Source organism: Rhipicephalus sanguineus, chromosome 1, assembly GCF_013339695.2.
Source record: "Rhipicephalus sanguineus isolate Rsan-2018 chromosome 1, BIME_Rsan_1.4, whole genome shotgun sequence".
Taxonomy (NCBI): Eukaryota; Metazoa; Arthropoda; class Arachnida; order Ixodida; family Ixodidae; genus Rhipicephalus; species Rhipicephalus sanguineus.
In genome coordinates this window covers 107149791-107175844 of record NC_051176.1, presented here as the reverse complement: position 1 = coordinate 107175844, position 26054 = coordinate 107149791, and the positions used below count along the sequence as shown (strand labels likewise).

Here is a 26054-nt window from a genome sequence, read left to right as displayed (position 1 = left end):
CCAAAATCTCCCAGAGTGTTGCCACACGTTAGTTTAACAATTGTGTTATATATATGATTGCCCAGAATGGTGTCAAACGCAAACCAGAAATGCATAAGTGAAGGCATATCTATAAAAAGGCAATACTTTGAAATGCAATTAAACAAAAAGCCATCTTCGATTTTCTTTAATCTCCCCAGAATTAAAGCCCAATGCGTGCTCTAACTGAATCTGCAAAAAATGTGGTATTATTTTCGTGAGATCGGTGTTACAAGGCCGCCAAAGTGCCCAAATTGACGGTCCCGCGCAACCACTTAAATGGGCGTGCATGTAGCTATAGTTGCCATTGTCATAATTTTTAGGTCTTAAATATGTTCTCTCGGGTTCACAAAACATCAAATTGACAGAAAAAAGATGAAGTGTTGCTGTAAAGTGCAAATTTGTACATAACTCTGCAAGACAGTCTTGCCAGCTGGTTTTGGTTGGGAGCTTATTTGCTTTTTTTTTTTCTTTTAGCTAAATACTAGGCAGGTTGGAAAATAAAAGTTTGAGCATTGTCCGAATGTCTGATAAAACCAGCGACCCAAACTGTCTTTGGGTGGGGCACTGATAGCTATGACTCCGTGCAAGAAGCCTGGTGGTGAACTCCGGAGTGTTTGAGTATATGGTGCACTAGAATAGTTTGAGCATCTTCACTGTCTTGTGTGGCACATGGCACTACGGTAAATTATTTTCATGGAGTAGTGCCAGTGCCAGTAGTAGACACGTACCAACGTTTACACGTACACAGCCTTCAATGCAAGATAACGGGCAAACGGGTTGCAATTTTATGCTGCCGATTAAAGTTACTTTGCTAAAAAAACATAACGAGTTTTAATAATAAAGATATTTTGTTTGCCTTACAATTACTGTTCAGTAATCGAGGGACAAATGATAAAAATAGATGTAAACACAATTATTCTCATTTTCTTGGTTTCGAAGTTGTCCACGGGTGGCGTCGCAGTGCTTCACACTTCGGCTGCTTTAAGGCGTGTGTGTCGCTAACAGCTGATGTTTATTTTTGCCTTGTTCTTATTTGGTTGCTTCGGAAATGCACTCGCTATCGCATGAAAAACTGCGTCCAGAGTTCTTCTAAGTGCATATGTCTTCATAGTTTGAGATATGTTATACTTAAGCACAAGGCTCAGTGGTGCTTGCGAGATGAAGATCAGCGTTATGAGCAGCACTGGTGTTGAGTGGACTGTTGAGATATTGCCGGAGTACACGGTGGAAAAACTGAAGCAAATGTCTCTCAGTCATTTCTGCAACCCGTTGGACTGCATAAAGCTTTCCGATTACTACAAGCTAGTATCCGTTTCCCAGGCGAGGCCGCTGTGTGATCAAAGTTCTGTCAGGGAGGAAAAGATCCGCGATGGAGGTGAGTCTTCCTAAACTGACGCGCTTTGACTTCGGAAATTTCGTGCAGTGTGCATGCTTTCACGCTGCAGCAGGACGTTGCGTTCTTCTGCGCAGTAGTTAACACATGTGCGTTTATTTAACGAATGTATTTATAACCCCCCTCTAATTTTTTTTTTTTTTTTCTGCGCGCAGATGAACTGCTGCTCCTGAAACGTAGTTCCACGTTTTCTGTAAATGCGAACAAGTCATGTGAGGTAATTTGTTTCTTCCCGTTTCATCAGTTTATGCGCATTGTTTTATTCACGCGTTCTATGTAACACTCGTAACAGGGTCAGAAGCAGACAGTTCCGGACAAAGCTGCCATCGATTTAGCGACGGCGAATCTTGAACGCAAGAACTTCGATAAACCTGCCATGGATGTACATCTAGTTCCTGATGTAAGTTGCTAACTTGCTTGGTTCTTTCGGTGTAGCAGTGCCATCACACGGTTCACAGAACGGATGAACGTTGACTAACACGGCAAACATTTTTGTCATAGCTTCCGAGTGCTTTGCGACGTTTCTACATGCGCTGCCTCCTTTGTGGGCCTGTTGCAGTTTCACACTGAGCTGAGAAGAATATTGGTTTCTCTTGTGGAGCTGTCCGAGAAGCTGCTTCGTCACCATCCAGACATTGAAAACATCTTCAAGAATTTACAGAGTGAGTTCATTGTGTTACTTCTCTATGCATTTTTGCGCATAAGCGTTGTGTTCGAGTGTTTTACCCTCTGGCATCATCATGAGGCAGCAATTTGTAGCACAGGAAGCTCTTATTGCTTAGGGATACAGCTTTATTGCCATTTACAGAGGAGAGACAATTAAAGTGCAAGAGCTTTTTGCAGTGGTCTTGCAATATTGCATGAGTATTGATAATTTCTTGTATCATATGCTGTAAAGCATGAAAGCTTTATTTGCTTGAGGTGCACTGATACAGATACCATTGTCAGGAGTGTATAAAAATGCGTTTGTGAGATATGAACGGAAGAAGGGAAATTTAAGGGGCCTTGTTTATCTTTGTCAGGCACAACGTTAATGAGAACTAACAGACAATCAAGGCAATGAAAGTATAAATGATGTTTATTAATAGTAATTATGATATAAATATTATTTATTTATATCATAATTATACAAATATAATTACTACAAATAACATCCCTATACTTTCCTTGGCTTGATTGTCTGTTAGTTCTCATTAAGATTCGTGGGATACCACATTACCTCGATCCCATTGTTTAGAGTGGTTTGGCAGCCAGCTCCAGACTGAACTTGTTGTTTTCGATGTGTAATAGAGCAGATGTGTGCCCCCTTGCGTTTTTCGTACTTCGGAGAGAACGACAAAGACCTGTGCCATAAGCGCAAGAGAGCCTGTGCCATTGGATAAGGCTGCAGTGCCTTGTCGGACCACTCGTCGTTTTTCATCAATGGGAATAACTTGTTGCACTTGGTGGAGCTGCTGTGTATTGATCCTGATACCTCTAGAGTGGCTACATTTTAGATGGCATGTGCTGTATTCAAGATCATTTGTGCAACACCACCAGAAACATGCTCTGTGAAGGCACAAGTGCCAGTGGTTTGCTCAGTATGCTTGCTTGCAAGCAGCAGTGCCCCAGACCTGTTCTTTGGTATAAAGCCATATGTGTAGGGACTTTGCACTCTCAGTCACTGGATGCCAAACCCAGTAGTTACAAGATGTCATGACTGTAGCCTGGAGCTACTGACTCATGCACTGCAGTTAGCTGCAAGTAGTGCGTTGTATCTTGAAGATCACCTGGCCACTGTAGTGAAGCTAGCACATGAAATAACCGAGGCTTCCCATATGAAAAAGTGTGCAGATGTGAGCATTAGTGAGCCATCTGTCGTAATCAGTGACAAAGAATTTGCTTTCATAAATGCCACGTGGGGTTTTGTGTTTCTCTTAACTTCCGTGATTCATTCCGCGTATACCCAATGTAGATATCTAAGTATATATACGCTGTCTTTTCCAAAAATAAACAATTGTGAGTCAGTGCCTTTTTGTTAACTTCACTGCATCCTTGTCCTTCGTGTACACTATGATTTCAACACGAATAGCTGCCCTAGTGAATTTGTGATGAAGAAATATGCCGCACTTTTGTATCTCATATTCTGTTTGCTATTTTTTCAAAATTAGACAGTCTTCTGACAAAGTTTTCTTTGTATACGTATTGAGAAGACTTTGTTTTGTGTTCAACGGCCCCATTGTTGTTCTCAGTGCAAAAAAAGAAACTTGTTTAGAATCATATAACTCAACTGGATTTACTTTACCTTTCTTGTACATTTTAATCCATCCACAACTATTATTATTATTTTTTTTTTCATTTATAAAATACTGCAGACCCTAATTAGCTCCAAGCAGGAGGGCAATTCATGAATACATACACATGCATGAATAGCTATCAGAAAGAAACGAAAAAAATGCCACAGCTATATAAGATAAGTTTAAAATACACCGAAGAAATATGAATTACAATAACATCAGAAAGAGATAATGGTACTAAGGAACAGATTGCGTACACATGAACATTTTCTTATATTCTTGCAAGAATGAAGGCAGCAGGTGCATTTGAAATACATAAAATAGTAACACTAAAAATAAGGAATAAAGGATTTGTCAACATGACAATGGTGATAACATTAAATAAATATGTGTTCAATGGAATCTGTACTTATTAGTTGTGATAACTGCAGGTTATTCCAATCTGTTATAGTGCGCATAAAGACGAAACATTTAAAGAGGCCAGCTGTGGTGTTATATGCTGTTAAAGAAAGATCGTGATGATGCCGTGCTCGGTGCGCTGCAAGTGGTGTCACATAAGCCTGTAGGTTGAGAGACAAACAGTTGTTTTTAAGTTGGAAAAGAAATTTTAACCTGTGTATTTTCCTACGAAACTGAAGTGTCTGAATATTATGTTGTTTCATTAGGCTAGTGGGAGAGTCACTTGTTCTACATTTAGAAAAAATTAACCATACTGCTCTGCGCTGTATCACCTCTAGAGCATTAATGTTAGTTTTTGTATAGGGATCCCACACGATGCATGCATAGTCGAGTTTCGGTCGGATGAGTGAAGTGTAGGCCAACAGTCTAGTATCATGAGGAGCGTGCTTTAGTTTGTGCCTGAGAATACAAAGTTTCATGAAGGAAGAGTTACATACGTTAGAAATATGGTTATTACAGCTTAGGTCATTGGTTATCGGGATTCTAAGATATTTATATTGGTTTACTTTGGTGAGCGGTGTAGATCCAAGGTTATAAACAAATGACATCTTATTAATTTTTTTTTTGTTATAGACACATAAACAGTTTTTCCTTGTTCATTTCTATGCCCCACCGCCTGCACCACAACAAGATGTTTTGAAGGTTAGAGTTAAGCATTAATTAATAATTATGGGAACAAACTTCGTTAAACAATATATAATCATTACTATACAATAGTTTATAACTTGAATAGGGGGACAAAAATCATTAACGATGTCATTTATGTATATTAGAAATAGTAAAGGACCTAAAACACTATGCTGGGGAACTCTAGAGGTTACTGAAAATTCATTAGAAGAGTAATTACCAATTGATACGAACTGCTTGGGATTGGGCAGATAAGCTGCTGCCCAGTTAATAATGTATGCTGGAAGGTTGATCGACTGCAGTTTTTCTATGAGTTTACTGTGAGGAACAAGGTCAAACGCTCTCTTATAGTCCAAAAATATTACGTCAACTTGACTTGACTTGTCAAGAGTACTAGCAAAGTAGTGAATAATTTTCGTTATTTGTGTTACAGTAGATACCCTTTGCGAAAACCATGCTGGTGAGGAGAAAGTACATTATTATAATTTAGAAACTTGGTTATTTCATTAGCTGTAATATGTTCAACTAACTTACGACGTGCAGACATTATTGAAATAAGGCGATAATTGGTTACCTGGGCTGCGTCGCCCTTTTTCAGAATGGCAATGACACGTGCAGTTAGCCAGTCTGCAGGAAGAGTAGTTTGCGATAACAAGGAACAATGAATGATTACAAGGAAGGGGGCTTATGCTTCAGCATACCTGCACAGAGATGCATTCGGTATGTTATCTGGTCCTGGAGATGACTTAAATTTAAAGTTCAGTAACATTGATACCACTTCTGGTTGTGATGCAATATCAGAGTTTGCGTCACATGGCATGCGATTAGAGTTTACAACGGTATCAGAACTTGAAGGTGCACTGTGAGAATAATGATTAAAGTGCTCCACGATACATTAGTTATCGATGATGACGACGTGGTCTTCGTGAACAATTTGGGCAGTTTACATTTTTTAGGGGCGAAGCTCCTCTTAGTCTAACCTTGTCACATCTCCGTTGTCCGGCGTAACCACCTTTGCAAACTGCCCACTACTTCGTCTTTGCAAACATCCCACTACGACCCATCACCGATCCTTTGCAAACTGCCCACTACTTCGTCTTTGCAAACATCCCACTACGATCCATCACCGATCCTCACTTCACCGACCATAAAGCCGTTATAATGAAGGGGGAACAGAAGCCACGTCTAGCTACCACTTACGATTAATAAAATTTCTTGCATAAATATATACAGTGTTTGTCACGTCTTTGATGATGTACTGGGCTATCGCTTTGATTACTGCTAGGCGAAACCACGGAAGATTTCACGGTGTATTCATGATTGCTTCAGGAGCTTCGCCCAAGCTCTTCATCATTCACCCGTGGATATGCTGTGAATTTTTTTTGGTTGTCTTGCGGAAACTTTAAACTTATGCTTGTTTCTTTTCGGTAACACTATAGAGGCATTGTTCATGGCCGGTTATCGTCTGTCACCACGGTTGATGCATTGTAACAGTGCGTCTGTGACATTGTAAAAAAAATAACAGGCATATATTGCTATTGTGTAGACTGTCTGCAGACACATTTTGCAGTTACATTTAACTTTGGACATTGTGATTTTACTCAAGGCAAGCTTATGGAGAAGAGTGAACCTGAAATCGATGAAGCAGCATTGAAAAAGCTGTTGGAAATGGGATTTGAGGAGCAACAAGCAATCCAAGCACTGAGAGAAAACAAGTAAGTGTGGCTCTGGGGCATTTTGGTATGAAGAGCTGCAAGCATGCTTTTGCATTATGCTGCACCATGCTTTACATGTTTATGGTCAGTAGATTTCACTGAATGGGCTCAACATAATTTTTTGCAGTCTAGGGGAAGTTCAGAAATGGGTCAGTACCCTGGGACACATTGAACATAATATGTATATGCAATTAAATTAAGACCTCCTTTGCAGCTGCCAAAATTAAACCAAATTATGTACAATCAACTAGGTGACATCTGTACCTTGTTTATACTCATCAAAAATTAATGCATTTTGAAAGACAGTTTAATAAAAATAAAATGGATTATTGTAGCACACATTGGATATGTACTGAGCTTCGATATAAAAATAATTTATAACCTGCGAATAGCATATCCAACCTACTGCCTTTGCACTTAAGTTTACACGTCAACATATGTGGTATGTAAGACCTTTATGCCATATCTTTCATACTCGAGGCATGGTTCCAAGCTGTACACTTTTAATTTGAAAAAAAAAAAAAAATATATATATATATATAACCTCAAAAGTCCTCCCAGAATAGCACATCCATTCTTTTTTGTTAGGTATTTACATTGACGAGCGTCAGTCATTGTGTTCAGCTATGTTTTCTTCTTGCCACATGATTGTTTGTTAAACTCTTGATGACTTGTAAAGTTTATGTAAAAAAAAATTGTGACAGCTTCGCACTAGTGGTGCCAAGCCTGAAGCAAGAGTGCAGCTGGGTGGCCTTCCTTGTCTCTCTGTATTTTCTTCTCTTTCTTTCTCTTTCTCTCTGTTTCTTATATCTATTTTTTGTATCTGTTTCTTTCTATTTCTTTCTTTCTCGCTCTTTCTATCTTTATTTCTCTTTCTGCCCTTTCTTTCTCTGCTTCTCTCTCTCTTTGTTTCTCTTTATTTCTCTCTTTCTTTCTCTTTCTGTCTTGCTCTCTGTTTTTTCTATCTCTTTTTTGTGTCTGTTTCTTTTAATCTCTTTCTCTCCCTTTCTATGTCTTTCTCTGTCTTTCTATCTTTTTATGTCTTTATTGCCTTTTTTATGTCTTTATTCCCTTCATTTCTCTCTATTTATCTCTTCCTCTTTCTTTCTATCGCTTTTTCTCTCTCTCTTTTTGACGTGTTTGTTTTCATTTGACACTCGCACCTGCTGTACATGGTAGTGGGGCTTACCCGATTTCTGTGGCGCATACCCACCTGAGGAGTTTTGCACGACGGAGCACAAGTTACTGATAGCTTAAACAGCTTCACTGTAAAGAGAATGGAGAGAGCGGGTGCTGGTTCATGATGATGATAGTTTTTTACGACTGTGCACAAGTTACCGACAGCTTAAACAGCTTTGCTGTTAAAAAAAATCACCCTTACTCGCATTGTGCAGTATTTAGTAAGCTATCACATACACATGCACATACACATGCACTCCTGAAAATGGCAGGTGTAGTGGCTTCCACATGCAGCATGAGATAGTGTGCTGCCCTGACTTACAATATTGTGTAAATTAGAATTTCTTATACAAATTCAACTGTATAGCTAAGTGTCACGAAATGACATAGGAAAAAAAAAAGATAGAAAGAGAAGATAAGTAGAAGGACAAATAACCAGAAAAAATAGAAAATGCCAAGGGGTTCAGGAGAATGTGGTGGAAACATGACCAGGCTTGGTCCAGATGCTAGTAGCATGCATAGTAGCATGTGTAGTGATAGTAGCATGAGAGTCTGTGTGTGTGCCTAGCCTGCTTCATTGCAGTGTAACTCCAAAGTCGATAACTACACATCTTGAGGGCACCAAGGTCAACTCCACACATAAGTTATTGTAGAATAACTTTACTATTGAACTCTGTTGTTTCATGCATCTCCTGCTGCAAAAGCTTTTAGAATCCGTTATGTAACACAGTAGACTCTCATTAAACAAAACCTGAAGAGACCAGGAAAATATGTTCCATTTAACAGGAGTTCCATGTACTGAGAGATCAACCGGGTTTCAGAGTTCAAGTACAAGACCAACCATATTAGAGGCAGTTCCATTTAAGCAGCAATTACGATTAAGAGATTTCCGTTTACTGAGAGTCTACTGTATATAAGTGGACCCAACACATAGACTTCGAGATAATTTGCAGGCAAGCCTATCATGAAGTCGGCCAATACCGGTCATGTCCGCTTGTTGCATAGTTGGTGACGACATTGCGAAGGAGATAGCAAGTGACCTTTGCCTGTTTCTGATACATTGTAAATTCCCTTCCACACACAGTGCAATAATATTTGGCTCACATGTTTACAGGAGTCTTGACCATAGTTTGGCAATGTTTTTTTTAGTATGTTTAAAACTTTTCGCAAGGCTTCTTTAAGGATGTGTTTATCATTGCACTTGTAGAGTATAAAATTAGCATATATATGAAATTGACAAAAATTGAGTTTTGAAACAGTGCTTTATCTGTCTCAACAGACTTGTTATGTTTTGAGTCCTTGCTTGCTGCTCCAGTCTCTTTGTGTAAGCATTTGCAAGGTCTACCTTCGCAAGCACTATTTCATGAGTGTCATTCTTGATTAGCATGTTTGTGTGCATAACATCGAAGTTTGATAAATACATTTCATTGTAGGAACAAGGCTGTTTGCCCTCTACGTTTATTGCAGATACATGTTATACAATGCATCTTCCTTTTTCGAAAGAACATGCTGGCTGATGCACCTTATGTGTATGAAGAGCATACATCCATGTGGATATAATTAACTGAGTCCAAATTAATTGTTGTTTCTTTATTGTTCATATTGCATTGATTTCAAAAGATGTTATGTTCATTTATTTTGAAACGGGCTTTTTAGTGCTGTACTTATTTTCAAGTCCTGTTGTAGAGCTTCTGTTATTTTCGTAGTCATGGGCTTTTGATAAGGATTTTATTTTTTGTCTCAGCATTGTCAAATATGGGGTTCGGTTTTGTCAAAAGTATCATGTATATATAAATGAATAATTTGTCACCGCCTGTTGCATGTTTACTCTATAGATTGTACTTTCTTTTGCATGTTTCTAGGATGTGTCCAATGACAGCAATGGATTGGCTGCTAGCCAAGGGCTGCAGGCAGGAAAAAGATGCTTGCTCTGAAACTTCCGCAGAAGATATTTCTGCTGGTGCCACTGCTCAAGCTAGTGCAGATAAGCACAGTTAGTTGGAAAATTTGTAACATTATCAATGTCTCTCTTTTTATGAAAGTGTCATCATCAGTTTTCTGTCCTTCTATCTGTTATTCGCCATGCTTGGGCTCTCTTTACTGTCAGTACATACTAGAAACATGTTCATCTGCTTTGTAGCTGTGCTCACTGTCTCAGTCATCCGAATATGGCTGCCATGCTTATGGGGCTTGCCGTACTGATGTGGGTGACACTGGAAGCTAAAATTATATTCATAGTCATTACTTCCCGAGTTTGCACATATATAGCCGGTTATGGTCACCACAGCTTTCAACCATTGCAATGGCTCAGTAACTGTGGCATTCTACTACTGGGAACGAGATCGTGAGGTTCAATTTCTGGGCATTGTGTCCATAGTCAAATAGGTGTCGAATGCGAAAATTCTTGGGTACATGTTGAAGAACTCCAGGGGGTCAAGAATAATGCACAATCCTACACTACAACATCTCTTGCTATCCAATGTGTAATTTCAAGATATTAAACCCTATAACATAATTTTAGTTTACTTGTGTGGCTTTCTTTTAGAAATTCCATCACAAGTGCATATTTTTCCACTGGCTTCAAAGATGCTCCCTGACCATTCTGACTAAATCAATGTACATATGTGTTTTGATTGTCAAGGCAGAATATCGAGAGCATGGAGCATTAATGTGAGCTGCATATTGACACATTTTTTTTGTTCGTAATACCGAGTGATCAACTGAAGTTCAGCTTTATCACAATCACAAGTGGTGCAGGGACTCTCATGGTCATTGCAATGGCACAACCTTCAGCAACAGTGTTCTGTTGTTGCATAGGAGTTGTAGTACGTCCTCCTCATGCTCAAGTAGGTGCCTTAGCTGTTTGGAGCAGGCACTAACTATATTTCAAGCACTACCTATGTTATCACTTATACCTCATTGCATACATGGCGTGCAACACTGCTAAGGCTAAATAGTGTAATGTGGTGCTACTTGCTACTGGAAAAGTACTAGCGAACAATGCTTCTCACTGCAATAAAATTGAAACTAGTGTAAACACAAAAGTAATAATTAGGATCTTGTTACTGCTTTTCTTAGTCGGCAAAGTTTATACAAGTTTAATGCTCCAATGCTGAAAGGTTCTTACGTTATTACCTGTCTTACTTTGTGTTCAGTTTTGTGCTGTATGGACAGCAGACACAAAGAAAATGGCTCCTCCTCTTTCGGTCAGAAATGCATCATTTCCTCTTTTATATTCGGAGATCGATTCTGTGACGTTTTCAAGCCAATGCAGGCAGCTTATTGTCAACGTTAGTCTAAGGCACACTTCCCGAACAAGAAGACCCACAAAATTCTGGGTAGTATTTTGACTGCTGATACGATGGCGTCCTCTACAGGCATGTATGGAAAGTGAAGAACTTCTAACTAATGATTCTTATGAAAAAAAAACGATAAAGGAAAAAAAAGCAAACTTTGCCATACTGAGATTTGGGCCCTGTCCCTTTGTAACAGTTACCACTTAGTGCTTGCTTTGAACCACTATGCCTTTACGTGAAATGGGCTGACTCATTTTATTCTCTTTTTTTTCTTTTGCTGCAGACTGCTTCCATAGCTTCCACGATGTTACACGCTATGTATGAAATGGAGTATGAGCAAGTGAGCATCCTGGCTTGCTAGAGCAGTTTTGTTTTAAACTGAATGCTATACAAATGAGTCCTTCATCGCCCCTTATTATGGTATTAAAGTACTGAGTTAATTGATCTATAGCTTTTGTAGCATACATGTGTGTCATATTTTTTAATGCCTTCATTATGTTCTTACGGCCACAAATAATGGAGTTTTCTTTGGTCCTCTGTGTTACGAGAAATACAGGCTGTTTTATTGTATCATATTGTTGTGAGGTCATTTTTCGCGGCAAATTTGCCCACTTTATTTTGCACTGTGAACTGTTATTCTATGAACTATGCTTGTTTGGTTGAGAACTTATTTGTGACAATGGTTCTTTTATTTTCAGTGAATGCAGAAGTATCAAATTGTAGTACAGAAGCCGAGCAAAAAGGAATTGTGGGTGCAATGCTCGAGTGCTTTCAAGAGTACAAACGGAAAGACTTCAAGCCCAATAAAAAGGTACAAGATGAGTAACACAAGTGTGTCAAAACTGAATTTTTGTTTTCTCTCTAAAATTTACCATAGAGTCACTTGAGCCTATTCTTTTTTTTGTCCGCATCCTTTCAGGCCATGAGCAATCTTAAAGAGATGGGTTTTTCCGAAACTGCAATCCTGGATGCCCTTCGGATCCATAGTAACAGCCAAGAAGCTGCGGTATGTGCTCAGTTTTGTTTATTTCAGTTAATTCGACTGCGGAAGGACATGCAGAATTGGCCCAGATTATAGTTCAGCTGCGCATTAATTGACTAGAAGTAACTCATAGTGGGGATATAGGATTTTGTTTGTAAATAGATGCTCTGCAGACAATCTAGCAACATTGAGGCATGTTCTGTTACACATTCTCAGCATACTTCCAGAAGAGAAAAAACAAATATGCCCTATCACATATTTTTGATATTTTGTTCTTACTGTAACAGACAACACAACACGATGGGGTGCCGCAGTGAAAGTGTGCATTCAGCATTTTTAGGCTAATAATCATTTTTTAGCAGTGACTGTTTTAACATCTTAAGTATCTTACTGCAAGTAGCTCCGTGAAGTACTGGAGGCAAGAGATAGAGAGGAGACAGAAGGGATTTGTTGGGCATGCAGTTTGCATGTGTCGTTTGCTGTGGTATTTGCTGTGACGTCCTCCAAAAGGTGGTTTGACTACGTCGTCACGACAGCGCACGTCGCATATTCACTCGCTTCATGTATTTGAATCACTCAAGAAAACCAGCATTTGACAGTTGTATATCTATATAACGAGCTCTCCTGCTTTATTTCTTTCAAACGGGCAGTACAGGTGAGGATGCCATGAAGTGCCGAGGATGGTTGAATTTCAAGTTGAAAGTTGGTGCTGTTCTTTTTCATCTCTTTGGTTTTTTTGTGAAGATGCACATTTACCAACTTGTCCAGCACCATGCTCATTTTCCTAAACCTAGGCTTTAGCACTCGTTCTCAAGTTTCAGCACTAAAAAAAGCAAAGGGTCAAAAGGAGGAACATACACACACACACTGGCACAGGTGTGTGTGTATGTTCCTGTGTGTATGTGTGCATTCCTCCTTATGTCCCTGGCCTTCTTTGGTGCTCAACACCTTAAAATATGATAAACCAACAAGCCCACATCACCATACTCGTCTTTCTCAAGTGTTTGTTCCATGTATGTTTTTTTGTGAAGCAGCGCTATAATGTGTTCTAGCATGGCCTGCTAGAGAATCCCATGGGGGAAATAAACCTCCCTGAAAACTGGGCTTAGCTGCCTAGTTCAGATTAGGGAAGTTGGGATTGGATTTGTGAAAATGTAAAATAAAATGAAGAAAGAAATCCATTAGCAGATGTGTTGAGTTATTTATCAGCGACAAGCGAAACTGCCTGACTTTCTTAGTAAATACTGTAGACTCTCAATAATTCATACAAACTTCAAATTTTTGGTTGGCCCGCTATGTTTTCAGTGTATTTTAAGGCCACTAAATGCAGACTGCTTCATTGAATAAATTTGGTTAATTCATAGCAGGATGCAAAGTTGGGTGGGCTGGGGATCATACATGGTGAAAAGATACTGCGTAAAATTTCGTGATGAGGAGAAAAGAAAGAGTAAATAACACAGGACAGGACTAGCCTATCTTGTGTTGTTCACTCATTCTTTTGTACTCGTCACAAAATTTTGCAGTGTGTCTTTTCGCCATGATTAATCCATACTTTTTGCTTGTCCGTGCCTGAAAATATCTGCTCTGTTTGTCGCTTATGGCTGAACATTCACGTTTTTATGTCACTAACCTTCGCAAATGAAACCGATTGCCTGCCTACAAAGCGGCCACACTAGCCAAACTGCGTGCACCAACAACTGCATGTTGACTGAGGGAGAAAAACGAAAAAAAGAAAGAGCCGAGACAGTCGGGCCTTGGTCTATCGCGTGGCGAATGCTTCTTGAGTCACTTTCGCCCCAGTACATTGGTGTCATTGGTGTCATGCGGGAAAGCGTACTAAAATTGGGGAGGGGCTATCAGTTGTCATGGCACATTTTGTCTCTTAATTACATGCACTGTATAATAACGAGTACCAGTATGATCGCTGACATCTAAAACATTCCTGGAAGTCATGCACAGCAGTCTATGACATTGCTGTCGCCCTGAGAAACAATAAACATTACAACACGTTGGTATGTTGCCCCGAGTCATATTTATGAGAACTTCTGATAATTTATACAAAATTCTGGGTTCCCCTCGAGTTTGAATTATAGAGGGCCTACTTAGTATGCTACTCTCATGATGCACTGTCGCCTCTGGACACTTATTTCATTCCTACTACGTACACTGCTCATGTGATCTCCCCTGCCTCTGCTGCTGCTATGTGCACCCCATTCTGTTAAATGTGCTGCATATCTACAATTTCATGACGCATTTTTCAATGCCCACATCAGCATGTGCAGGGATTTAGCAGTGCCTGCTGAAAGTTTGAGCTGAAAATGTTTGCATGCTTATAAGTAGTATAGCTTGTTAGTTAATTTCAACTTTTTAACGGGCTTATCTAGCTGGCCCTTAAATAAAATTTTTTTTTTTACCCTTTTTGGTAGCTTAGTGTCAACGACGTTGCATTACAGAGCTCGAGGTTGTGGGTTTTGTCCTATTCATAGTGGTCGCCATTGAATGGAGGCAGAACACAAAAGTGCTTGTATGTTCAGTTATATAGTGAAATAACAACCTTTAATGATATTCCTGGAGACGTTAGCCAGGTTTATCACCTGGCTTGCTACTCCTGGTGTTGGGTGATGACTATGATATATACGATATCGTTCAGTTTTAGATGCACATTAAAAAGTGGTAGGCGGTCAGAGTCGATCACATATGCTGTGCAGTACCCTCTTCACTTCCTGCAAGGTTTCATTCCAAGGTTATTTTTAATTTTAATAGTAGAAGTATTGTTTTAGTCCTTCCAGGATCTATGCAAGATGCTTCGATCATTGCGATTGACCAATTTTTGTTGCTTCCCATATTTTAAAGGAGTACTGACATGAATTTTAAAATTTTTGGGGTTGTTGCTCTAAATGAAAGCACGGGTGTCGAGAACCCTAAAAAGAGTGTCGTGGTGCCTGGGGATGCATTGCATATATTTTTGATACCGCTTCTTTCAACCAGCAGTTTCGGTTTCGGTTTCGAGAGGGCGGCTTCATAGTGACGTGTCAAGTCGGCCCGTGACGTCACGGGCAGACTGCAACCCACGAGATATGCACCTGCTGTCCTTTGCTGTCAGTCGAACGTGGTTCATGATGAATGAACTGTCGTCCAGTGCCTCCGACAGTGATTTCTGTGATTTAGGCTGCATGCAGAACCTAGATTTCGCAAACCAAGTGAGCTGACTTGAAACGTCATAGGGCTATCCATGCGGTGAAGCTGCCTTGCAGATGCTGGGAGATGAAAACTTTAAAATCAAACTTTAAATATTTATACGTGTTTCCCGAATGCGGTGTGGGGAGAGCGTTAACACTACATGACGAGGAAACCAAGAACGTCCGTTTTGCTGCACTTCAAAATCGTGTCAGTACTCCTTTTTAAGTCATGTTGACTTATTATTAGGCTTGGCTTGTGCAAATATTGGGGTGCTTTGAATAGTCGAACTAGTATTACAGTATTTGAATTCGCTTCGACAAAACTTAGAATTTCCGAAATTTCGATGTATTCAAAACGAACGAATAAATGTATTTTACCCTATGTAACCTGCCTCTAAAGGTGGTTTCACTGCAGTGTGGAGTCGCTATGCCGTGAAACCGCCTATTCAGGGAAAATTCACGCTGCTGCGAAGCTACACTTCATGGTTAAGTGCATATAACGTGCACCCCGATTAATTTTTAAGCGGAGCTTTTATGAGCTACAGATTTTGGTGGTGACGGCGGCATAGTTCACGAAAAACCCAGCGCCGGCGAGTGTACAGCAATATGACCCTCGAACGTGCGCCGGTCACATGCGTATTTGTATGCACCATTTTATAATAACTGACGCCCTCTTGATTGTGGGCTTGTCAGCATTCAGCCTTTTCTGATATGGCACTCTGATCTTTTATCGAGGTCACTTGTCATTTCACATTGCCACTTTTCACTGTTGCCTTTCATTGTTGCCTCTAGCAACAGAAGTGTTGTGCTGCTAAGCAAGGGGTGAAGGTCCAATGGACCTTTTTCAAAACATGCAGCGCCGTGCTTTCTCCTGGTGGCAAAGTTTGTTGAGAGGGCATGCCGGCCAGAATATGTCCATAGGAACGTGGAGGCGTCATGCAGAATTGTATTTTTTTCCGAGCGTTTTACCTATCTTCTGTGGTGATTGGTTGGGACACACTAGAGTGCATACTGTTGAACCATTGGCAAGCACTTCACGAGGATTTTAGAGTCTTCAGCCTGCTGCAGGAGCACAAGAAAGGTGTCTGACGAGTCCACTATATTGAAGGCTATGCCTTACTGCCATGGAAATGCCAAATTAGGCATAGCACTCAAATTCAGCGTATCGATCACAGAAAAAGGTAGTTGAGCAGCCTTTTTCTTAACAAATAACACGGTTGACTATATTAAGAAAGGGAAATCATGAAACACCTGTTTGTAGCACGAAGCCACAAGGAAATCCATATGGATTTCTCAGAAAGAAAACTTGTTAGTTGCCGAAAAATTCGTCCTCGTCTAAGGATCAAACCAAGGACCAACGCCTTTCCGGGCTGGTCACTTTACCAGTTGGGCTAACCAGGAAGCTAGCAATTGGCAACATGAGGGCAAATTCATCAACAACTCGAAGAACATAGACCCATATTATTGCAAATCAGTTCTGCGGAATCCCACAAGGTGGCAAATATTAAGCGTAATGCTGAAGGATTCAAACCATAATTATCAGATCTTATGCAAATTCTGTCATTTTTTCGAACATCTGTGCATTTGCATGGAGGTAAAGTATCGCCTTTGAGATTGGAGTACATGAACTGGTTGAGGGTGTTTGTGAAGCACAGACACAGACCATTTTTCTAGTTTTTTTCTTGAGAAACTAGGCAAGTAAGGACGCCAAATGCTACTACGAAAAGTCGGGACGATAATATGGGGACTTTCTGCAATATTTGACCATGAATGGAGCTGCGGTAAGCGCAAAATCTCTCTTAAACAGAAAAATGCCGATCCCGGCCACGCACTTTCAGTAACAAAAGAAGTAAGAAACTGCTGACTTAATTGATATCTCGGGCCTCTAAGCATGATGATAGAACACTAGCATGCATTGGAAGAAATGAGAAAGCTTGCATGCTGATTGCTGACCTAAAACAGCCAGAAAACACTTTGTGATGCCAGTGTCTGTCATGGCAGCCATTCAAATACGTGGCGGTAGCAGATGATAGTTAACCCGGCGCGCTTTCATCCGTGCTCTTCGGCTGACCGTTGTTAGGGGGTCATGTCAGTTTGGAAAGAGGTTCATTCCCGGCATGGAGGAAGGAAAAAGTTGGGAGGGAGCATTGCGCCATGTGATAGAAAGAAAGAAAAATAGTATGTCAGGCGTGCACATGCCAAGCTTCGCTTGCCCCCATTTTCTGATAGGGGAAGGGCTCCGAATTTTTTTAAGTTTAAGAGTGTGTTATACAGGCTAAGTAAGGCAAATTTTAAAATGTAATGTATTTTACCACTTATAACTAGCACCCCACTACCATTCAAATTTGCTCTGAAATCATTCGATACTAATTATTATACTTTGCTTCAAACCAAAAAGAGTTACCTTCAAACAAACCCATACTTATTATAAGTACCCACTTTGTTCTCTGAAGGCTTTTGTTATGGTCAAGTGTTTAGTTCTCTTGCAGAAATCATCTCAAACATCCCGGTGGGTGCTATTTATGGTTCTTGAGCCTTTGATCATTTCTTGTAGCCTCCATAATTAACCCAGGATGTCATGATTTCCCTCTAGAATGAGATGCAATCCAACCCATATTCTTTCCTGCAAGATTTCATCCTAATCTGACTTCCTGGCACTTTTACAATAGATGCGAACACTTTTTTTTTAAGCACGCTTTCTGATGCACCCTTTTTTCTGGATTGCTTAGCCTGCAAAAACTCTGCCTGCAGAATATTTTAGGGAAATCTGTGCTTAAAGTTATCAAAAAAAATGTTATTCTTTGCGGTGTACCTGGCCACATTACTGAAGAAGTATATGAACGATCCCTAAATTCACTATCTGTTCACAGGATTGTTATGTTGAGTAGAGTTATCTCATCCTGTTAGAATGTTGGGCTTGAAAATTTAACGAGTCTCTTCTAATCATTTCTTTGTCAGTGCTTTGTCAGTTAATTATGCTTTGTCAGTGGTCTGAGCAGCACTTTGTTTCATACCTGCCAACTCTCTCGATTTGCAAGGAGACTCCCGATTAATGACCAGCCCTCTTGACTGTACGGGCGCGGCCATAAATCTCCTGGTTAACAGCCACCCGAAATGAAAATAACAAATGACAACGGTTCTGAAAATTTTCTGGCCTTGAGGAACTAGAACAGCTTTCTGCGGGATGTTCCCTCCTGCTCACTGATGCAAGGGGAGGGGAGGCCGCCACATTTGTGTGTAGCCTTGATTACTTACGGTCTGGCATGTTCTCTTTATCTCGACAAGGAAGTTGTCATAGCATCACACTGCAGTGCACGCAATGTTAGCTTCGTCACCGTACAATGTTATGCAGCAAAGTGTGCTAAGTGTGGGAAAAGGCTACTTATATTTAACGGGTCGTAGCAGATTTTGTTCTGCGTGTGTCTGTAATTACACACACGCGCTATGATTACGCGCACCGGTATGATCGCCGGCATCTAAAAGCTTTACTGCAACCATTCAGACCTGTTTATGACTTTACTGCGGCCCTGAGAAGCCAGAAATAAAAATGAGTGCGTTTTCTTTTTGTCCCCCCCCCCCCTTCTCGTTTTGTGAACCTCCCAATTTTCGAGGTCCCTAGGTTGGCAAGTACGTTGTTTTCCGTACCATGGGATCTGCCATATTTTAAGTGTGGGATGATAAAGAAATAAAATCAAGTAAAAGGAATCCTTACATTAATAGTGCATTTTCTTTCATGTGCATTTGAATGTTACCGTAAGCAAGGAAAAGAGGTTATATCCTATATGTATGCTCCTTATTATATAGTGAAGAAAGTGGCAGAGGATCCCCAAGCACGGAAGGGTACTGCAGTCTGCTGCGGGGACTCCCCTCCATTAAGCCATGGCTGCAGGTGGTTGCTGTGGCATAGTGGAGCACGCGCCAAGTGTCGCTGCAGCAATGCCAGCTGGGCATCAATTCCGGTGGCAGAAGTCACATGCTTTATTTCTGGACATGGCTTTTGCAGGTGCCAACTGGGTTCGCACTTACACCACCCTAGCCAAGAAACGCTTTTGCATTATTACAATTACAAAAACTGGTTGGTTTAACAGTCATGTCACATAAGCCATGACTTGCTGTGCCACACACTTCTGCTTCTGAGGCCACGATGCAATGCAAGGATGTCTGCTATGGCACTGCTTGCTATGCTATTCATGTAACATGAATGCAGTGTGGACCATAACATGATACCAGTTACATTTTTAACATGTATAAACATTTTGATGGACTTTAGACAATATGAAATGTGCGGGTGTCCTAAAGAATGTTTCCTAAATCTGATTTTAAGGTGTTGAAAATCTCGAGGAGTGTGCTATTGCCTCGCTTCTCTTAACGTATACAGTTCTGTTTTCTTAGAGAGGTAAGTTCATAACGACTATAGTTGGGCTTTCAAGGGATTGCTAAAATAGATAAATTTTTAAAAATGCGTAGGTGTTATGTGTAGAATTGCATTTTGCACTTAAGGGTGTGACATAAGTTTCTTCCCTCTTAGATTATTTTTGCCTTGTAGCGCACACTAAATGGTATATGATTGTGCTTATGTGATGCGGCTTATGTGTGCTTATGTGATGTGATGTCGAAGTTTCGTCATCTTTTCTTAAAGAGCCAAATTTTAATGATTTCTTAGTTTTACAGGAACAGTAACTCAGGTTTTACTTCAGGTACTCGTGTAATTCTGACTTTTGTTGAAAATGTGGACTCTTGTAGAGTGAAATAAAACAATTTGTTGACAGCTTTGCTCCTGATTGCTTTAAGTCTTTCATTCTTGGTGCATTGCACATACTGTGAATTCCAAATCACAATATCTGTACACCAGTGCTCTTTATTTGACTTAAGGTTATGTACCTAAGCCACCATCAAACAAACAAAAAAAACAGGAAAGTTTGAGTGTCTTGAGAAGTACCTCCTGCACCAGGAAATCGCATACATATTCTAATTAATTAGCACATTGGAATTTATTAGGAGCTGAGGTTTCATAAGCTTATATTCACATATAAAATGTCCTAAAAGAGGAGTTTTTCTTTAATGGATGCTAAAGTGAACTCCAATATCAGGTGTGCTTTGTAGACCATGTCATGTAGGTTCCGATCACACACTTTCCCTGGGGTCCTGAGCTACTTATTGATGAGCTAAGTTATTGATGAAGCACACAAATAGAAGCAGGTGGTTGGCAAATCCATTGGCGCTGGAATTAACTGCTGTGAACCATGGGCCAGTAGTATATGCATGTGATTGGTTAATGACATCATATTTCTGTTGGCTTTGCCAAATTTGCCTGAAAAAAAAAAGTGAATTTGTCCAATATTTGCAGTGCCTTCCACACAATAGAACAACAAAGAAGTTATGGCACAAATCTGATGTATGGCTTTGTGGGAACTTAACCAAGGGCTAGCATTAATGCACTGGTTTTATTCCAACACTTGTCCCTGTTGTATTTTGATAGTGGCCTGGGTGATGTCCCACTAACGTTATTACCAGTGTCAACCAGCTGATAGCATTGGAAGACAAGAAAGCTATAGAATAGACTGAAAGGAATAGCATTGTTATACCAACCCTGGACTCCTTTCATTATGATCTCCTCTGGTGTACACATACGCACCTTCAACGGTGCATCATTAGCCATGTCAGAAAGGCAAATATGAAACCACATAACAAGCTCTGTTGTGAAGGGTATGAATGGCAACCTGAATGTATATGCACTGGGCCGAAATAGTCTTTTTGGTACAATTCTTTGCAGAAACTGTACTCCCATCTCCAATCCATGCTTCCTGTTTGCACACAGGAGAAATTTCACATGGAGACGTGTGCCAATTGCTTTGCGTGCAGGTGTCTTTTTGTCCACCTCTAATTTGCCAGACACTAGTAGCTGACCCATGGTGGCAGTGATGTGACAAAGGCATCACGTGGTTCCAGTAGCACATACTACAGCCAATGTAGTGTAGCGGGCACCTCGCTCATAATTGTCTTATGTAATTATGTCCTTGGGAGTCCAGAAAGCACAAACGGTCTTTTTCAAACCGTGAAAGCTGTTTTTTTTTAAATCAATATTTATTGATATATTACTGTGCAAATATGAGTGCTGTACAAACTGTGTACAAGGGTGTCGGGTCCTCTGTCAGGCACTATGCCTTTAGTCCCAAGATCCTTTTGTTCTTGTACAAGGAAGCAATAAAAGAATTATTGAAACTGAAACCTTCATTTGTTGAGAAACACATACACAGATGAACATAAAACCTAAAAAACGTATCGAAAATCTGATATAAATTTTTGGAAGCAAGTGAACAAAAATATGTAAAACTGCCTTTAGTTGCCCTTGAACTGCAGTGCAAAAGCAGTGCATATAAATTGATATTTGGGGTGATTGCAGCATTCATCAGTTCAGGCACTGTGTAAAATGAAAGATGATCATATTATGCTGCTTCACGACAATAGGTTCAATTCAAGAGTCGGCGCAGGCTGTTACCTCAACTTGTGTTGTTGCATTATTGCTTAATCATTTTCTTGAGTGTAAACAGAAGGAGTGAGTGGTCAGTATGGTTCATGTTCATATTTGAAGCATTTTATCAGCTTGACTTCATCCATTTGTTACAGTATCAAGGGGATTTGATGTAATGTCATCTGCAATTTTTTGCTCTCCTTTTGTGCAGTGTGAGTGGCTACTAGGTGACCGCCGACCTAAGCCTGTGGATTTACAAGTGGGCCTTGACACTAGCAGTGCTATATACAGGTCCATCGTCAGTAACCCCGTGGTGCAGCTGGGCCTCTGTTCGCCAAAGACACTTCTCGGTGAGTAGAAAGGTTTTTGTTGTTTGTGATTATGCTGGTGCTTTGGGTTGCTTAGTTGTAAACACAATTTAATGGCATGTTATGATAATGGAAAACCACAAAATGGAGCACACCCCTGCCTAAGGAACAGTAAATACAGCTGCCAACCAAGTTGCCGGACTCCGAGGGACCGAAGAAATGGACCTGAGAATTGAGCAGTCAGAAGAACTTGTAAAGTAGTAAAATAAGATTAGTTTATTGAAACGTAAACACAGCAACAGTGAAGACCAGTGCAGTGAGTTTACCTGAACAGGGAGGGAGTTAAGGCATCCACCACAGGTGGTTTGTTGTCTTACGAGATGAACGCATGTAGCCGCAGCACAACTGGCCCTCGCAGCCACCACTGAGGTGTAGTGCATACAGGGAATACCAGTTAGTGGCATTACAAAGACTGTGTGGCCTTTGTAGGTATGGTACACACCTCCCCCAAGGCCACACCCTCACCAAAGAAATAAGAAACGGTAGTGAGCTGAGTGGCTGGACACTTTTGATAAGCAGCACTGCCATGCCGTGAACCTCGATATTGGTCGCAGTCGCACATTTCATCAGAAAAAGTGTGCAGAAGAAAACTAGCCACTTAGCTCATAAGGTATCTCTTAAATTAATTCCAAAGAAAGGCCTTCTGATGAAAAGGGCTCAGCAGGCACTCGGGCAAATGCTGTGCAACAAAAAAAAAAGAAAAGGAAAGAAAGTTGAGAATATTGAAATATGCCTCATATATGCATGCCTTTGTTTTTTTAGTTTAGGTTTCTTTTGTTCTGAAATAGTAGCCTATGTCTAAGAAAGATCAGAATTCCCGATGGATCTTCTTGTGTGGTGAGGGCTTAAATGCCCATTTCATTGTATTGATGCAAAATTGTCTTGTTTTTGTTTTTTTTGTATTACAGCCCTGCTCCAAATGTTGGAAAATCCTGGCTGTGCCTCTCGCTGGCTGAATGACTCAGACACTGCACCGATTCTAAGCCAGATATTCCGTATCTACCACGCTGAGAAACACTCTGTGCAACTTGTGAGGCCCTTAGTGATGTGAGCATGGCTATTGTATGTAATGAGGATTTAATTCACATTTAAGGAGGGATATTTAGGGAAATGAACTAAAGCAGCATGTAACTGTCTGGCATTTAAGTTAAGTTTGGTGTTTTTATGATAACGTACCACGTGTTGAGTCTCGCACGCATCTCTGGAATGGGCAAAAAGAAGGCACGGCTCACATACATAAAAAACTAACATCAGCAAAAAGGTTGAAAAAATATTCGTTACTTAAAGGAGTACTGACATGAATTTTAAAAATTTTCGGATCGATGCTCTAAATAAAAATACTGGTGTCGAGAAACCTAAAACGAGTATTGTGGTGTCTGGGAATGCATCTTATATATTTTATTTATCACTACCTTAAAAGACCCTTTCGGTTTCGATATCGAGGGGGCGGCTTCTCGGTGACGTTTCATAGCAGTGTGACGTCACAGGAATACAGAAACTTGCGACGTACTAGCGGCAAATCCGTCATCTGCCCGTGGTGCACATAAACAACGATAAGTGAATTGTTGTCCAGTGACCCTGACAGTGATTTCTACGATATAGGCTGCATGCAGGATGCAGAACTTGCAAACTCGGGGGAACTGTCTTGACTCGTCAGGATAATGTCCATTGCACTGTGGCTGGCTTGCAGATGCTCAGCGACGAAAACTTCAAAGTCAAATTAAAATATTTTATACGTGTTCTCCGACTCCGGTCTGTGGACATCGTTGACACTGCATACCAAGGAAACCAAAAATGTCCCTTTTGTGATGACTCAAAATCGTGTCAGTACTCGTTTAAACTGTTGTTAGTTATTACCTTCACTACAGATTGAAACATACATTACTTTATTCGGGGTCATTTTATAAAAATTTTGATCACTGACATTCAATAATTGTTGGGGTTTTATGTCCCAAAGACATAATATGATTATGAGAGATTCCATAGTGGAGGGCTTCGGAAATTTTGACCACCTAGGGTAATTTAACGTGCGCCTAAACCTAAGCGCACGGGCCTCCATTGATGTGTGGCCGCCACGACTGCGATTCTATACCGCGACCTGTGAGATCACTGGCAGTTGCCTTGGCTTCTCTGTGTCCTTTGTCTGATGCACTATTTAATTGTGCCTTTTGGCACTCTCATCTTATTTTCGTGATTGCTAAGATGTTTGATTGTTTGCTTCAACTTAGGCTACAGTTGCTTCTGTGATGATATTTTCTGCCTGTTATGTATAGAAAATGTATTTTTCGTGCTTTATAATAAATAGTTTGATGTGTTCAAAATCAAGAGTTAACAAAGCTTCAATGTGTAAATTTACAAGCGTGTAAATGGGGAGTTTTACCAGAAAGTATATGCATAGGTGTACTTTGTTGCTCAGTAAGCCCTCGTTAACTTTGAACTCTGACATCTCGAAATGTCGGTAAAATTGAAATTTTTTTCCTAGCTCCTACGTATGTTTTTCATTTCTTATCTCTTAAATGTTTTATGCCACACTTCAGTTATCTCAAAGTCTCAGCTGTAAAGAAACCAAAAAAAGCACTACTGAAATGTTTCCATACTTGATGCACAGCTGTATCACCAGAAAGCAAATATACAGAATTCTGCCAATGAAGCTTCAGATTAAAGAGGACCAGATTAAGGAAAACACATTTTTAAGTAGTAATGGTATGACCTCAGTAGTAAAGTTCGCTCGCTCACGAATTGATTGCCACAAAACTTTTTCTAATCCATCAAGTACGAACAGGGTTACAGTAATTTGTTGCACGCTTTAAGCTCTTTTTCTCTTTCGTCCCGACGAGTATGCTGGAAACTACGCAGGGAAGGATGACACGGGGGAGAGAAGGTTTGTCAGCGTGATTCATGAAATAAGTTCACTTACTTGTGGTGCGATTCCAGTGCACACACATGGGTGTGGGGGGTGATTTGATCCCCCCTCCCCCCGTGTGTGCCAAGCAAAGTGCTAAGCTTGCTAGCTGAGTCAGATGCCATGCTCCTGCTTATTATTCCTGGAAGAAAGTAAGACATGCAAACACAGACACAAGAGCAATGGCATTTGTGTTGTCCAGTTGGCGGACTCTCTTCAGTGCACCCAAACTGTAAGCCAACATTCTGCTATATATGCTGGGCAGCAGAATGTTAACTAGCAGAACAACAAACACAGGCGCTGTCAGTGCCCGTGTTTGTTGTTCTTTACTAGTCTTCGTTTTTTCTTGCACTGTTTTTTTATGTTCAAGATGGATCTGCACCAACTTGCCCAACTATTGGTTCTGATGCTTCGTTGAATTCTTTACTGTCAATAAAGCAATTGCTCCTGACTGAGAAATGGATTATTGTCAAGCACCTCATGAAATACATAGTGAATTTTAGCCATGAGAACCTCATACATGCAGGATATGTTACCTCTTTCCCAAACGATGAAGGAAAATAGCCACATTATGTGAGTTACATTACTTTTTTTTTCTGAAAAAGTTATTGAAATCAAAATTTTATTCACTGCAGGAAAGAAAGCACAATGCTATTTAGGCATACAAGTTCCATGTTTTGTGTGAGTTCTATGTGATAAAATAGCTGTAATTAACAAAAACAAGATTGTAGAATAAAATTGAACAAAACTTTTAAAACATGCTTGTGCCTAAGAAGAAAAAAATGGCAGAAGAATTGGGGTCTATACAATCACTTTGTCATCCTATCATTACTGCTTTCCTATAAATAAATGAAAATTTTGTTTTATGCAGTAGTCCTGCTACAGAAAGTTAGCTGGAACCCGTGTAGTTGTGCATGCCACATGGCAGAGCTACTTTTTGATGTAAAACATAGAAATACATTGCAAGTCTCATACTAAAATGTTATTTGTTGATCAGTTTTGCTGACATTGCTTATCCAAAAATTCTGATATGTAACCATTTTAGCTTTTTGGTACTGAATGGTTTTAGATGGTGCAGGAGCCCAAATTTGCAGTGCATCTGCTGTCGTTGCTTTTTTTAATTCTTGCAAAAAAGCAGCATCTTCTAGATCTTTGCTGGAAAAATAAACTGCACACTTGGCAGAA

At 40.2% G+C, this 26054-nt stretch overlaps 1 protein-coding gene across 2 annotated transcripts; it reads left to right on the top strand.

Moving 5' to 3' along the window:
* The first annotated feature begins 978 nt into the window (after nt 1–978).
* LOC119395195 (ubiquitin-associated domain-containing protein 1) lies at nt 979–26054 on the top strand. 2 transcript variants are annotated; one of them, XM_037662475.2, is made up of 10 exons: nt 980–1396; nt 1570–1631; nt 1707–1814; nt 1974–2076; nt 6383–6491; nt 9533–9663; nt 11665–11777; nt 11886–11972; nt 21811–21949; nt 22876–26054. In XM_037662475.2, exons 1-10 carry the CDS (start codon nt 1141–1143, stop codon nt 23016–23018), a joined length of 1251 nt encoding a protein of 416 aa, XP_037518403.1. In that variant the 5' UTR covers nt 980–1140; the 3' UTR covers nt 23019–26054. The 2 variants fall into 2 exon arrangements, with proteins under 2 accessions (XP_037518408.1, XP_037518403.1); XM_037662480.2 differs by lacking the exon at nt 1707–1814 and having other exon boundaries at nt 979–1396.

Bases quoted from the DNA above. Each gene is read 5' to 3' on its own strand.
- LOC119395195 (XM_037662475.2), top strand. From the start codon at position 1,141: ATGTTATACTTAAGCACAAGGCTCAGTGGTGCTTGCGAGATGAAGATC. The intron at 1,815-1,973 runs GTAAGTTGCTAA...GGCCTGTTGCAG, and splicing joins ATGTACATCTAGTTCCTGAT to TTTCACACTGAGCTGAGAAG. The intron at 21,950-22,875 runs GTGAGTAGAAAG...TTTGTATTACAG, and splicing joins TTCGCCAAAGACACTTCTCG to CCCTGCTCCAAATGTTGGAA.